This window comes from Hyposmocoma kahamanoa, unplaced genomic scaffold, assembly GCF_003589595.1.
Source record: "Hyposmocoma kahamanoa isolate Upper Pololo Valley unplaced genomic scaffold, ASM358959v1 62, whole genome shotgun sequence".
Lineage (NCBI taxonomy): Eukaryota > Metazoa > Arthropoda > Insecta > Lepidoptera > Cosmopterigidae > Hyposmocoma > Hyposmocoma kahamanoa.
The window spans coordinates 6,151,415-6,167,336 of NW_020653850.1; the positions used below are offsets into that span (position 1 = coordinate 6,151,415).

Sequence of the window (15,922 nt, forward strand, 5' to 3'; positions counted from 1 at the left end):
TCCTCGCAAGTGATGCGGCGAAGCAAAGACTAGTTGACAATATAGTAAATAAGTTACAGCAAGTGAAATCACAGCTGACTTTGAAAAGGGTTGTTGAACTTTTGTATTTAACAGATGCAGATTTAGGCAAACGAGTGGAAACAGGTTACAATTTGTCAAGCAGTTGCCGTGCGTAGAAAAGTTGTAATTTAATTAATTACATTATTATTCATTGTAAAGCACTCCTTGATTTACTGTTACCTACTTCCCGTTTATTAAAAAAAAAAAAAAATATTGTCTATTATAATTGCTATGACGCGTAATGGTGGTAAGCCGAATTAAATAAATATTGTGGGTACTAACTGTTAACTTTTATTTTAGTAATTAGATGAAGTCCTAACAACCGATACAAAACAATAACATCTCCATAATTATTTTACTATTTATATAAAGGTTTTTGAATGGAATGAACTAATGAAATGCTATGTGGAGATTCTCCTGTTGGATAATTAAATTAGCTAAAATGTCCAGCATTAACTTAGTACTGTTGTGTTTGTTCTATAGGAGTGTTATGAAATTTTAGTTCTATAATTTATTTAATGCCAACTTACGCTTGTTGATATATGTGACTATTATCTGACAAATGGAGAGTGTTTATTTTTATTAAAATTCGAAGTGTTATATTGTCGTATTGTCTTGTATTGTCTTTGTTGAGTGTTTCAGGAAAAGAAGGAGTTCTTTTCCGGCTTCCTGATAGAGTTATTATTTAAACACTAAATTCCTTTCCTGCTCACGTTAACTACAACTTTTTACGTATGATAGGTCTGAGCGCTGCTTATCGCACTGGGACATGTATATGTGTGTGAAGTATACATTTCTTTGAATCCAAAATTACAAAATAATCAGGACAAGCAAAAATTCCTTCGGTTCGGCTTAGAAGCAGCGTCTTCAGCATCCCGTGGCTGACGCTCTCCTAACTGAGCTACGTCACGAACCAGCAAACCTTACGACTTAAATCCTTTTTTTTATACACTGGCTTTATTTCAGAATTTATTTTTTTTTACAAACGAAATTAGAGCCATTAAAAAAATGTTTACTATACGTGTTCTATTTAGTTCAGTTGATATAAAAAACAAATCGTTGGAACCTATATGTAAAGTATCTATACAACGGTTTTCTTGCAAAATTTCGAGGTAACTTTGTGCGAAATTTTTTAGGTAATCGTTTTTTCACACTGTATATTAATCAGTGTATATCGTAAATTTTACTATATATTTTTTTCAAAGCGATTGATTCAACACTTTCATTCTTGTATAAACTCTTAAAGTAACGTATTTATTTAATCAAATCAGTTTACGTCGCCTACATACTCTAAACAGTCTGTTCGTTTGCGTCACATTGGATTATGTAAATAGCATTCTATAAACGGAGGTTGTTCCATGCTCGTTGTTTTGGAAAACCACCCACCCCCCTAACACCCCGACGACCTATGTCCACTCTAGTGGAAGCTGGGACCCGTAGATGTATAGATATGAACTCTAATTGTGTATACAGGCAACAGATGCGAGGAAATTTGAAATGGAACTTATTTGTGTCTTTCATATAGACGTAGATGTATTATTTCATGTATTGATAATAATGGTATAGATACCTGAATTAAAGTTCATTGTTCGAAGAAAACGTTGCTGGAACCTGTATGCAAGTTAATGTCTTCTGTACTCGTTAAACTCCAACACTTTAGTGTCACAATTGTCTAGTTACCTATATTTAAGTATATACTATACGATGGGGTAAGGAGGAACGGAGGAACCGTCTCCCATAATTGCGGTAGTTTTGAAATGCAAACGCTACTCACAACAACAAACAATAATCACATTATTCCCTGTACTTTTTTTTAACAATGACTGGATAAAAAGGCGAGCAAGGCTCTTAATCCGTAAAAAAATTAAATAGCATCCAAGTAGGTACGGACCTCGGCTCAGGACGCTACTGGAGACTTCCGCCAGAAGAGCGTAATGTAGACGTGAGTCTGCGCGAACACGTGTTGAAATGAGGAGCTCTACGACCTTGCTGGTGAGGATGATTGTTTTGTGTGGGAGGATGGAACGTTACAACTCGCGAGGTTTTAAATAGAGATGCACTCCACGGTTGTTCAAAAATAACCAGTCTATCAACTGGTGATTCTCCCGCTCACTTGGCGGTGTTCGCCACGGTTGGCTTGGCCAATCTATCGCGCAGATGCACCAACATTGCATTATTCAAAGTTACCTTTAATTATCTAGTAGCGACCTCTACAATAATCTAACGAATTAAAGGTAACGTTCCATTTCAAATCAATTTCTTTTGATAGTATCGATTTGAAAAATGTCAAAATTAATTTAAACTTGCTTCGCGAACATACTCCTAGTATTACTCCGACAATATGTAATACTTCCACTGCTTCCATGGTTCGATTCCCGGCCGGGAGAAAAATATTTGTACGGCTACATTTTTCCATCCACGACAAGGTTTCCCTAGTACGGGGCTATGAGTGCGTGCGTTATATTATTATTACGATGTGTCAACAAGGCCAGGCTGAAAATCAGTACCGAGTGGCATACCGCCATAAGGATTAAACTGAGCCTGTTCCTTCCACGCACTGTTGTTGTTCCAACTATATTGTTATATTATTATGTTTTGTTCGTATTATTATGTGTGATAAATAAATGGTTTATTATTATTATTTTTAATATTATTATTGTTATTAACCACGCTCTGCTACCATAATGAAACACCGCGTTAAGCACAGACTAAAAACTTTTATTTCTTAAGTCATAGACTATAGAACAGCAGGCACAAGATATTTTGATATTATTCCATCATTATGGATATTTATTTTAGATTCTCGCCTCTTCCAAAGCTTAAACGATTAATGATTATTATTATTACTACTACTATTATTATTATTATTATTGACGCGAAGATCTGATTAACAATGTTAAACTCCTTCGATCCAACTGGAGACGAACGAGCATCTGTCGCCTCAACGAATCGAGTCAGCAGATCTTACAAATTTCTCCATAACAAAAGTTTATTTATCGAGTTCTTAGTAGTTTTCGCGATTGTTACACATAGGAAATGAAACTATTTTTCCGGATTTAAATCGCGTATATTTGTTTTTTTCAAACAAACCGACGTTTCGGGCCCTTTACAGGTCTCATGGTCACGGTTGACTGAGGTGGTACAGTCTTCAACCAGTTATGTCTAATATTGATGCAAACCACCCTATTTTTTTCACTATAGTTACAATAGTTATTAATTAAATACCTTATTTTTAATTGTACAAAGAAAACGTTCCAATTTACGCTACATTAAGTTTTACAAATTATTTTATTGAATGAATTTTTATTAAGTTCATTTTATTATTAATTAATAATAGAAATTAGAATAAACTACAACAAATATACGCGATTTAAATCCGGAAAAATAGTTTCATTTCGTAAAAGTTTATTTATTTTATTTTGCGAGTTTCTCGCCGAACTGTGAAAGCAGTTTGTTGGCGAGGTTGCACTAAAAATTAGAAAACTGTGTAGTATGAGTACATATAATACACTCATCGAAACCAGTGTAGACTTTTATTAAATGAAAACATGAGTTCAAAAAGTTGACATTTTAACTTTCTCTTTATGTAAAATGAACTTACATAGCAATTATCTGTCGCTCAAAAAATGTAATTTATTAAATATAATATATAATAAAATTAGCAAGAAATGTCTATTTGTTCTTTTACCATAATAATAAACCTTTGAACACACATATATATTATCACGAGCTCGCTTTGTAATCATAATTGTTCGTTATGTTAATTCGAAATTTTTCATAACAATTTTCAGAGCGGCCAAATATTGTACTTTTCGCTTTTATATGAAGTACTTATAGTAAGTAAATGGTTTATCATAGTGTCCCAACTCAAAATCAAGTCAAAATTATCTTTATTTCTATATTTCAAGTGTAATTTGCTTACCTACGAAGCAAATTACACTTGAAATTCCGTCACATTTACACAATTTTTAAAACCATATTGTCTTATCGTTTACATAATCCCTAACAGAGTAATTTTCTTTTCTTTAGTAGAGTTGCTTAGTAGAGTCCCTTAGAGTAGACTATTCGCAGTGTTGCAAAAGCGCATTCGTGGAATGCGCGATTGCATCGCTACTGCATGGCTACTGCAACGCGTTTGCATCGCTGCTAAAAATCGCCGTGTGTAACCGCTCGTACATACTTCTAAATATTTCAAAAATCTTATTTGTAGAATCTTTACATCGCTGAGCTATGATTAAAAGGTTCAGCCATGACATGTCGGTTATGACGGGTCAGTCATTATTTCTTTGTGTTGAGATGAGAAAACTATAATAATTATTAAATAGGCTTCTAAACGCCACAGAGGAAAGAAAATAGGTGGTGCATCTGATGTAATATAATAGGTAAATGGAAAGACTTGTCTGCCTAAAGGCGGCTTCTCACGGCCCACGATTTTACGGGCCGCGCTGCCCGAGCTGGGCTAGGCCGTCATAGCGCGTCCGTGCTCGCCCGTGGCGGTTTGTTCGGCCTAATCTCTCGATACGTATCCGAACACGCGCCGTCACGCGCGTATCGTCCCGAGGCCCGGCCGCCCGAATTCGCCCGTGGCGCGAGTAAGTAGTAAATAGGTAAAATCTCATTTAATAAGGTGCTTCTTTACAAGAACGCTTCTTTCGAAGATAGTGCGTTTTCTGTTCTAATTTTTGTAAAGTAGCACATATTTCCCAGGAAGCATTCGCAAGCGAAGAATATCACTCCTTTCCTCCCCTTGAGTTAGACATAAATTGGATGAATTCTTTAATAACAATTTATCGTTATAATTAACGACATTAATTGCTACATTGAAAGCTGGCGTTTCCTCACGATATTTTGATTACGCACTAACTTCTATATAAATTGGATTAACGTAGATTTTCGCAAAATAGCACCTGGGACCGACTTTAGATCCGTCCTTCGAAATTTATCGCATTCGCTATGTCAGACTTTGTCACTCTTGATAATAAAGTTTTCATTGAAAGGATTAGAAATCATATTAATCAGGCTTTTTGTTCTGAAGTTTTAGATTATTGACAATATAATTCGAGTTAATAAATGAACACAGGAAAGTTATTGATTGTAAGTCTCATATCTGACACGCTTTAAGTTTGGTGTACATATGAACAAACAGAAAAAAGGAAGAACGCTACCGACAGCGGTAATACTGATTTATAATTCTGAAATTAACAAGATTGTGAAATTGGTTATATCTAGTTAGCTAACATTCATAACACTCTCAACTTTAAAAACATTACTTTCTGTTTTACTGTTTATTGTCGGTATAAAAACTTTGTATTTTAAGGCGAGTCACTGAAGGAGAAGCGAGAAAAACGGTTTTGCTACATCAAATAGTTTAAGTGTTACTATTAAATAACTAAGGCCTTATAAAAAATATACGCTACACCTATATTGTCTAAAGAATGTGCTATGTTATAGGATGTACTTCGCCCGATCATATAAAATTCCCAAAACAGGCTAGAATAAAACTGTAAAACGAATTATTTATGAATAGCATATCTAATTATGGACATTATTTTGTATATGGAGTATGGAATTTTTCTTTAAATATCGCAGAGAACCGCTAAATTTTTGTTTTCAATTAAAGTCCTATAGTTATTAAATTCACATTTATTGTAAAACTCGAAAATTGCCCAGCGGTTTAACGTCACGCCGCGCCGCCCACTGTCCCGTCAGTCGCCATCGGAGGCTTGTTGACATGGAATCTATGTCAAACTTCCTCCCCCTGTTCTTATTTTATTTATAATACAGGGTTTCCCCTATGAGTGTGGCCGTGTGTGTGCGTTATTAATTTTAAGTAGGTACCACGTCTTCTTATGTTTTTGCGATTGTTACACATATTAAATTAAACAATTTTTTCGGCTCTAAACCGCTTAGGTATATTTGTTTTTTCAAGCAAACCAACGACGTTTCAGGCCCTTTACAGGTCACGACTACGCTCAGCCAGTCAAGTGTGTCCACCGCAGCAAAGTGGACTGCTTGCCGTATTTCTATCAGGTACAGTTCGATGTTGTAGCAGGAATTTTTCAATTTTGTTCCACCTTCAATGTTATCCTTCAGTAGACTTGAAAATTTGGAACACTCCGTAGTTATTCATTGACATACAGTACAGTGTGTTATAAATCTCAATTTTGTGACATTTGAATTGAAAATTTAGTAATTGTCGTCCGAATAAATATATAATCATAAATTGTAATTATTGAAAATTATTAACCGTTAACTTTGTCTTCCCTTAAAATCATAAACGACACACATTTGAAAGTAATCAGCAACTCCATAGCTTCATTCGTTAGGAAGTTATTTGATATATATTTTTTATTCTATATTTTCACTTCAATGATTTTTTAACAGGTAATGTACGAATAAGCACAGAGTGATGTAAATAACATTTATTTGGTCTGTATAACTGTATTTGGTCTGTAATACGAGTGATATACATAGATATAGATAGCGATATCCACGTGATATCACACTGAAATTCTATGTGATAGTCATAGTACGTAGTGATGCTACAACACATCTCAGTTTTAGTCCGTGTGATGCGAGTAATTGTGATATCACATGGATATCACACTGTAATACCTGTTACTTTTAAAAGAATATAATGTGATGACTGACGGAAATATTTCCAACTAGCAAAGCAAACATGAAGTAAATCGATAATGATTATAACACATCTCATTTTTAGTCTGTGTGATGTGAGTGATGGTGATATCAAATTGTAATACTACTTTTACGAGAACTAATATTGCATTACTTTTTGAAGCATTGTTTACGCATGTTTACTCAAATCATCAAAGTTTTAACTTTGTCCAGGCATTAAGTTATCATTTAAGATTAGGCCACACTGATGCGTTACAGCGGGAAATGCGGTCCGGGGGCGGTCTTGCGGACTTCCGGGAAGCAAATGTGTACCGGGGCGTACCACACAATAGTCACAACAATGTTCGCGGCGGGATAGCAAGCGGCGCGAAGGCGGACGGTTTGACAACAAAAGTGCAACCACGCTTCACTTTCAACACAGATTTTAAACAGAGCACCATGTTGCGCACTGTCGAACTGTTTTTAAAATCTCTATTATGTGTATCATTATTGACATGGAAATGATCGTACTAAACATGTGTATAAATTTATCCGTCGAATTCATGTGGATAGTTAATCAAAACATACTCAACAGTTGTAAAAAACAACGTCCAATCCCACTAAAGTCCTACTAACGATCCGCTTTCTGACTCTCTGCTCTGTGTGGTCCACAGTGTGGCCGATTGTATAGAACTTTATGGTATATGGAATACAACACCCGAGCTCGTCTCGCGCCCAGTCCGCCTGTTTGTCACAGCGTTCGGTTCCGGACCGCCTCACCGCCTCGCCCGCCACTTGGTTTCAATGTGGCAGGGTTCTCGACCATTTCAAAAATTCCAGCATCCGGAACGCTCCCGCCTCTATGTGACCAGAGCATAACGTGTTGTTTGCTTGGACATCTGAGACCCAACCGGTAGTAATTGTAGCCCTTGTATTTTTCGTCTTGATGTAACAAAAAATAGAATTATTTTCACTTGTTTCACAGTGAAAATACATATAATTGTATAATGTTATAATTATTGTATGTAGATACATACATTAATTACTTATGAATATCGGAAATGAAAACTTATATAGATATCGTATTGGCCAGTCGTAATAGTGTACTATTACAACTGGCCTTCGAATGAAGTTACGTGAAGGAAATACAGTAATTGCCATAAGTATTTCTAATTACGAACGATTATTATAAACGATTAAGAACTTTTAGAGTATGATATGGAATCAAATGTATTCCCAGCATACTACATTTGATAAACGAAAAATTGTGATAATTATATTGAAACTCCTTTGAATGTCACCATGTTTGACCACCATGATATTCAATTATTTTTGTGAAATTACTCCACTAGTTTGTTATAATTATTAACAGGTACAAAGATCGAACACTAAGAAAAAAAATACTTCGATCCGGCTGGATTTGAACCAACGTCTTCCAGCAATCCGTGGCAGACGCTATGCCACAGAACGAACGGTCCGCCTTACGAACTTTTCTATTTGTTTCAGTGGAGTCTCTTGATGTGGTCTAAAATGTATTAATTTTGTTTTTGTATAATTGATAATTAAATTGTGATCCTTAGGCCAGCTATTTACATTACAGAGTATATCATAAAAAAAATTTTTTTTTTCCATCTGTACATGAAAAGACCACCGACAGGTCATCCGCAAATAAAATCCTTGCTCAGTTTAGAGCTTTGGGTAGATCATTAATGTATATTAGAAACAATATGCATCCAAACACGCTTCCCTGTGGTATGGATTAGGTCACGTTAACCACATGTGATCTCACATTAGATATGATACCAGAGTTGGGGTTATGGTATTCAACCTCAACGTACTGAACGCGACCCGTAAGATATGACTTAAACCGTTCATAAGCCGTTCCTCTCACATCAATGCCATAAAGCTTTTGTAACAATATTTTGTAAGACACTCTGTCATAAGTCTTGCTCATATCCAAAAGAACACCGCATATTTTCTGTCATTAAGGAAGTTTAATAGCAAACCTCCTTAGGCACCGTGTCTACTACATCAAAATGTGCATGATGTGTGAAGTGTATGTATGCATGTAAACACTTTATTGCACAACATAACAAATTACAAATTTTTTAACAAAGTAACGGAAGGTTATTGAAGAAAGACGAGCTTATCCCATAAAGGGATTTCTTCTAGCTAATCTTTGAATAATTGAGAAGAAAGTTGGATCCTGAGTCGGCATTAAAATCTAATAAATCATAATGTATACATAATATTATTATTCTAATGTATATTTATTGTATCGTGAGTACAGATAATGGTATCTCGTATAAACATGGACCCTGTTAGGGTATTGCATTTTAATTATTAATTTTATATACTTAACTATATAAGAGACTTTATGAGAGCTCAAAGGATTAGCAAGTTGAAGTGGCAGTGGCCAGGGCACATCGCTTGTAGAACTTTCTGCCCGTTGGGGCAGGAAGGTTCTCGAATGAAGACCGCGAACCGGAAGGCATTCAATGGGACGCCCCCCTACTAGATGGAAGGATGACCTGGTAAGGGCGGTGGGTGCACGTTGCGTCCGACCGGTTAGTCTGGCAATCTTTGGGGGAGGTCTATGTTCAGCAGGGGACGTCTTCTGGCTGATATGATGATGATGCTATATATACTTAATTAACAATAAACTCTATTGACTACTCTAATAAAAATTCATATCAAGTAAATGATCATACACTAAAACATATAAAATTTATTATATTAATATAAGAGACCCGTGAAATGCGACATAGGGGATGTGCGTTTTGCTTAAAAGTATAGTGAAGCATAAAATACACGTTTAGGCAGCTTTTGCGTAATTGGATAGCATAAATTTCATGGTTTGCGTACGTACATGTTTAGCTCTTGCAGGTTATCTCGATCTAAGATATTTGAAATAAATAATACTTATTGTAAATGATAAATGTGTATCTACGAATATTTATTTACAAATCGCGATCTTTAGAATTACCCATTCTTCTCAAAATAATTTGCCTTACAAATGCATTAAGGTGACGGTTTCGAGTATAATTTGCTAAGTAATAAAGATATATAGTAGGCTTATGGTTGCAAATTTCATCTTCTATTTTAACTTGTGAAAACCGATACTATATCATTTATAGACCTGTCAAAGAAGCTATAAATATTTTAAGCCCGTCAATTCATTGTGTCAGTTACCCTTCAGCCCTAAAAAGCATTAAAATGTGTAATACTAGATCGACCATGTTGAAAAACCTGAGCGCTCATGTGAATACACATTTATTCTATGAGGACCAAACTGCCTTGAGCCTCTCCACCTCGCGGGAAGCGTATATTTGTTTTGAATTTTCAGAAGAGGCTCGCTGCATTGAAGGTCAGGTTGTGTTGGTGGAAGTTGGTGCCTCATTCGTTCATGCCACCTTTGTTGACAGTACTTTTTACCTGTTATTGTAGGTGTGTAGGTAACTGGTTAGGTGGATAGATGCATATGAGCAATATTAAAAGCAAAGAATGAAATAGGTTTCCTTTTAAGTTGGTTGTAGGTAACCAGTTAGGTTTTTAAATGGGTGTGAGAAACATTAGAGGCAAAGAGTAAAATTCAATTTTTTCGACTCCATTTCATAAACCAGTATCACATAGAGCCTCTTTTTAGTTCTCAATCAAAATTTTATTGTCTATGTACTGGCTACTGAACTAAAAAATTAAATATAATGAGAGTTTTGTACAAGGGACTATAAAAAAATTCTAAAGAAGAACGTCGTGTTTTGATAATTCTTGGATATTTCTACTATCAAATGTGACGCTACTAATAAACTCTACTGCTTCCTGATAGGTTACATCGGCTTATAGGTATTGCAACCGTGTCACAAACTTTTATAAAACAAAAATTTTGGTAATTTGGCACTAGGCCTATCCTATTGTATCTCTCTGGATTTTTGTTTTGTAGCGTTTGTTTGGCTTTGGTCAAAATATTTATGAAGAAAATTTAAATATTTTATTGTGCCTACCCAAATAAATGGGTGAAAATTAATTTAAAAAAAGTTTGTTGACAAGGATTATTAGCAAAATATACATTGAATATTGATTGTATTTAATTATTTTATTACTCATTGAAAAATACAATACAATACGCACAACTAAGTCTTTTAAATCTCCTACCTATTACTTAGGCCACTTGGTAAAAGGTGATTTCAGTAATTTTCAGCTAAGTTTTTTGTACTCAATTTTGGTGACAATTTTTACTATTTAATTACTCGAACAATGATATATCATCGTGAAATATTTAAGAATATTTCACGTTACCTGAAAATTACCAATTTACTTATTACTTTTTTATTTACTATTTATTTCCACTAATATTATTATTACTCCGCTAATAAGTTTCGATTTAAAAAACAAAAATGTAAACAAAACGATTGAAGCTTTCCCGTACCGGGAATCGAACCCGAGTATTTACTTATTACTTTTTTGTTTACTATTTATTTCCATTAATATTTTTATTACTCGGCTAATAAGTTTCGATTTAAAAAACCAAAATGTAAACAAAATGATTGAAGCTTTCCCGTACCGGGAATCGAACCCGAGCCTCCTGGGTGAAAGCCAGGTATCCTAGCCACTAGACCATACGGGATTGTGAAGTTAAGTGTAAAATTACTGTTTATAAAGTAAAGCCATTAATCAACATATCCGCTAGACAGCAAATTATAAAATTATTATTTTAGACTGATTTACAAATATGCAAAATAAGTGCAGTTTCTCAGATATACGTGTTTAAAAAGTATTAAAACCATTTTTTCTGTCGTACCTATTTTAATGTAGCGCGAGAGAAAGAGAAAACTTAAGTATTTGAATGTAGTGAACAACGTTGCGATTTGGAAATAAACCGGAAGCAATGTCTCTAATGACAAAATTATGATCTTACTATCCTGTGTGTTCGGAAAGCATCTAACCATTTTCGACGAGTTATAATGACCAAAATATGAAATGAACATGGCAGTGCCATCTGTTAACACTGTCGGCAATTACCAGGTACATCAAAAGAATAAAATCTTTTGCTTAGCAGGTCAATGGTTTCCATTGTCAATTTTGAAAACAACGTCAAAATATGATCAGTCTAGTAATAACTTAATAGCGCAACAGATGGCGCTATTTTGTCCTAGCTAGTGAACATAAACTACGCCTCTTGTTGGTACTTCAAATAGTTTCTCCAATGCTTCATAGATGCCGCTGTAGGCTAATCGTCAAGTTTTTGTTAAGCTGTGATTCGATGAATAAGAATATTTTGTGGTAAAGATGTAAAACAAAATATTGTGTAAATATGAATCCGTTTATTTTTTTTAACAATAAACTCTAGACAGGAGGTAATGTACTTAATCTCTTATTTAATTATTTTCTATGTAAGTAAATGGAAGTAATATTAAACCACTTTTACAGACATTTATTTTAAACGTTTATTAAACTAAATAGCTGTGATTCACTTACGATTAATATTAAAATATCTAATTTACTTTTAGTTAAGCGTTTTCAAGATAGCGAAATATACTAATGCAAGTATTTTAAATCCTCGAACCGGAATAGAATACATTGATAGTCAGAAATAGAAGTAAGGTATTGAATATAATACTGGTTGAGAAATACTGTTTTAGGTATAGATAAGTTTTCAGCATTGAAATAGACAAACTACGTCTAGAGAATTTTTTTAGAAAGAATGTGAAGCATACCACGAGACTAAATTTTGTAAAATTCTATAGTTCCGTCAATAAGAGAAAAGTCAATAAGTTATTTTATTGCAATTTATATTTCGTACAAATGAATATTTTACTTAATTTTATTCTAATTAGAAGAAAGTTAAAGTTGTTTGGGACGATATAACGTTCTTTACATAGTTCGATCTAACGACTTTCCTATTATATTCATAAATAAATTGTTTGCGTATCGAATACATGCACGACTCCTTTAATACGCTAGTATTTTTTTAATTTCTTATAATTCCAAGCATATTATGCATATTGGAATACTTTTCTTTGTACATATTATGTACTGGGCCAGCCAATTCATTGATGACGTTATAAGACTTGACGGTATAGGTAGCTATTGTAATACGACCGAATTTAGAAAGATCAAAATCAAAGACCATCTCTTATTCTTTTTGTAGTTTCGTAGATAGACACCCTTAACCAGTAACAGTGTAATGTCTAGTGGGGTAAAGAATTACACAGAGAGTAATATTAGCTTCTCTGTTTCTGTAGTTTAAATCTTACATTTTCACGATAAATTTTGTAGACCACAAAAAACTGGCGCCCGGGCTGGCTGTAGCGCGGAGGCTCTGTTCTCAATTGGCTTTAGTTTATTCGTCCAGGTAACGATGAACTCTCACAACTTAATACAATTTAAAGTGTTTAGACTGAATCTGGATTTAGCTTTTTAGATGTCTTGCTCAAACAATGGCCTTAACATTTTTAATCTTTTCGAATTCGGATTGTAGGTTTGAAATGCGTTTATTGGGCATCTCTCCTCCTCCTGCCAGGACCCCCTGCGTAGTTGGCAGCTGCTAGTCCCATCAGGTGTTTGGCTTGTAGGGCGCCGGAGTATCCACGGTTCAGCCCGAGGTCTAGAGCTCGTTTCTCGCTGTAAAAAATGACAGTTTCGTCAGATAAGTAGGTATTGAATTAAAAATGCGCAATTTACTTATTTATTAATTTAATAGGTAAGTATGGTTAGGTGAGGTAAGAGGGACTGGAAGCCTTAAGTCAGAATCTAAAGAGTTTAGCACTATAGTCTCTCAGTCGAAAAACAGACTAACACATTAGTTTAAACGATTGTAAAGAGATGTCGCTACGTCCGCGATGCGCCAAGTTTAAATGGCGGAAAAAATACATTTGATACTTATGAAGTCTTGAGATGTCAAAGTATATGAATATTATACTACCTGTTTAAGAAATACTATGTACTTTTCCCCTTATCCCGTAAGGGTAAGGAAGCTCCGGTACCTATCTGGAAAATAGGGAAGGTGCTGTAAGTGCATCCGGGGCGGCTCACCTAAGGCAACTAGCCTTACAGAGAACCGGATGAAGGACGTGCAAACATGCTGATCCGGGGTTAGGACCTGACTTAGCTTACCTGACAAGCTCGCTCGCACAGGTCATAGTGCCCTTATGGGAGTGCGCTTTAGAGCGCAGTTAGTCATGTTTGTCCATATCGTATGTACAACGACAAAATAGAACTCTCTGTTGCACACAAGAACAAAATAGGACACAAACAAAGACAAAACACACGAAGTGGCTTCATTACCATAGGTAATGTGCTAGGGCAGATCTTTGAATAAATGTTTGAACAATGTAGCTTAACTAGGGAGGGGCACTATAAACAAAACTTATGTAGAAAGATATGGGACTGTTCCCCTTACCCCATCTTTTAGGGGAAGAAAAACGCTAGCACAATTTGCACATACATGCAGTTTCGGCAAATACATCGTAAGTATTAAATTCAGCGTAATGATTGTTAAAACATACCATTTTAACCATGTTTTAAAGTTGATAAACAAAGGCAAGTCTAGTGTACTTCAAAATTCTAATAGGACTTTACCTCAGTCGTTAAAAACGAAAAAGAAAGATCTGCAACAAGCACATAGAAAAATTCGCAAGGTCGGCTAGTTCGTTCCGTGGCTTAGCATTTGGCACTATTAGCTAGAAAACGTTGGTTCGAATCCAGCTGGATCGAAGAAATTTTTTCTTAGTGTTCGATCTTTGTATTAATAAGTTATTACAAACTAGTGGAGTAATTTTACAAAGATAATTTAAAGTCATGGTGGTCAAACATCGTAACATTCAATAAACTTAAAAAGTCTTTACCTGTTCTATCTAGAACTCAAAACATTTGATTCCAAATGAAGTTCCAATAATGTTCCTCTTATCCCATCTGACCTCATATCACATTTAGGTGTCTATTCTTAGTTAGCGATAGCGTACACAGGTAGTTTATAAACTGACGTGTTTTCAATTTGGAAGCGTTCAATAAAAAATGCTTTTCTGTTGAGTTTGACGACAGAATCAGCTTAGAGCATATAGATAATTTAAGAATTCTATGAACAACGTCGGCCAGCCAAAAGAAATTTTCAAGAAAACTTTAAATCACTAGTCTAAATATTTAAACACACGGTTTGTGTTTAATTTCATAAATCGTCTTCTCATAAGGACAATTGTCCAACACCAAACCGGAGGGGCGAAGAGCTGTGTTTCGGCAACCCATTGGTTGTATTTATAATAGGGTAGCCTGGTCTAAGCGTGGTGGATTCACAATGCACATATTCTGGTAAACCAAGAGCTGCGACCTTAAGCTCTTGATTGATAAACTCAAGGTCATATCGCGTACGCTTAAAACCCTTTTTAAGTTTTGACAAAAACTAAATGAAACATGTTTTGAAACCTGATTTTGTACCAAATCGCTTAAAAACTTATCTAGAGGTCAAACTACAAATGATTCTGGTCTCTTGCAACGTATGGGGTTAGTAGGTAGTAATTTTATTCTGAAATGGGTGAAGTGTGTAAGAGTACGCACTAGATGTGTTGCAAGAGTCCGCACGTACTCTTTCACTATTTTTTATATTAGTTAATTATTACAAAAACTAAGACCAAAAACGAGACAAAAAATACAAAAAACGTCATAACCTGAAAGATTTATAGAAGTGCCCAGGATGCCAAGAGAGAAAGGGGTTGCGTACTCTTGACGATGCATATACGTACTCTTACCCTATAGTACCTACAGTGTAAGAGTCCGCAAATCCCATTTTGTACAATTTTATTAATTACAATCACACTGTTATTTATGATTACTTTGCGTGTCACTGTGTAAAAGAACAATACTTGTTGATTATCTAACACTTTTTGATTTCATTTTACACCACCTTAAACCTTAAATGCGTCTTCTTATACCAGGCTACTCTACTTAGTTATTGTAACTTGCGTGGCGTCAAAATTTTTTTTATACAAAAAACATTTAGGAATATATAAAAGCTCTTCTATTAAGTAGTAAATAGAAGTAAAATTTTTCGCCCTTCTGGACAGGCTAAGGCGTGTTATTAGCCATACTGCCAGATCTTAGAAGGTAATTTTTCTCCAATAATCTTGATATCAAAAAATCTTGATATCTCTACGATGGCCATTTTGAAACTATAGAAAAATAAACATTTCTTTGTAATTCTTTCCGTTAAGGAAAGGCAAAAGTATAAAGCCATACAGCCAGTTGATATAATATC

General features: G+C 34.9%; 1 protein-coding gene and 1 non-coding gene across 7 annotated transcripts in view; both read right to left on the minus strand.

Moving 5' to 3' along the window:
• Positions 1-11,227: 11,227 nt before the first annotated feature.
• Positions 11,228-11,299, minus strand: Trnae-uuc. The gene has a single exon. It is a non-coding gene; the product is annotated as a tRNA-Glu (tRNA).
• An 839-nt stretch (positions 11,300-12,138) lies between these two features.
• The window catches only part of LOC113229506 (diuretic hormone class 2), a 147,991-nt gene continuing 144,207 nt past the window's right edge, over positions 12,139-15,922 (minus strand). For all 6 annotated transcript variants that reach the window (XM_026463115.1, XM_026463119.1, XM_026463117.1 and 3 more), the window contains one exon: positions 12,139-13,296. In XM_026463115.1, the coding sequence (XP_026318900.1) occupies positions 13,167-13,296 (130 nt within the window). In that variant the 3' untranslated portion in view covers positions 12,139-13,166. The remainder of the gene's footprint in view (positions 13,297-15,922) is intronic.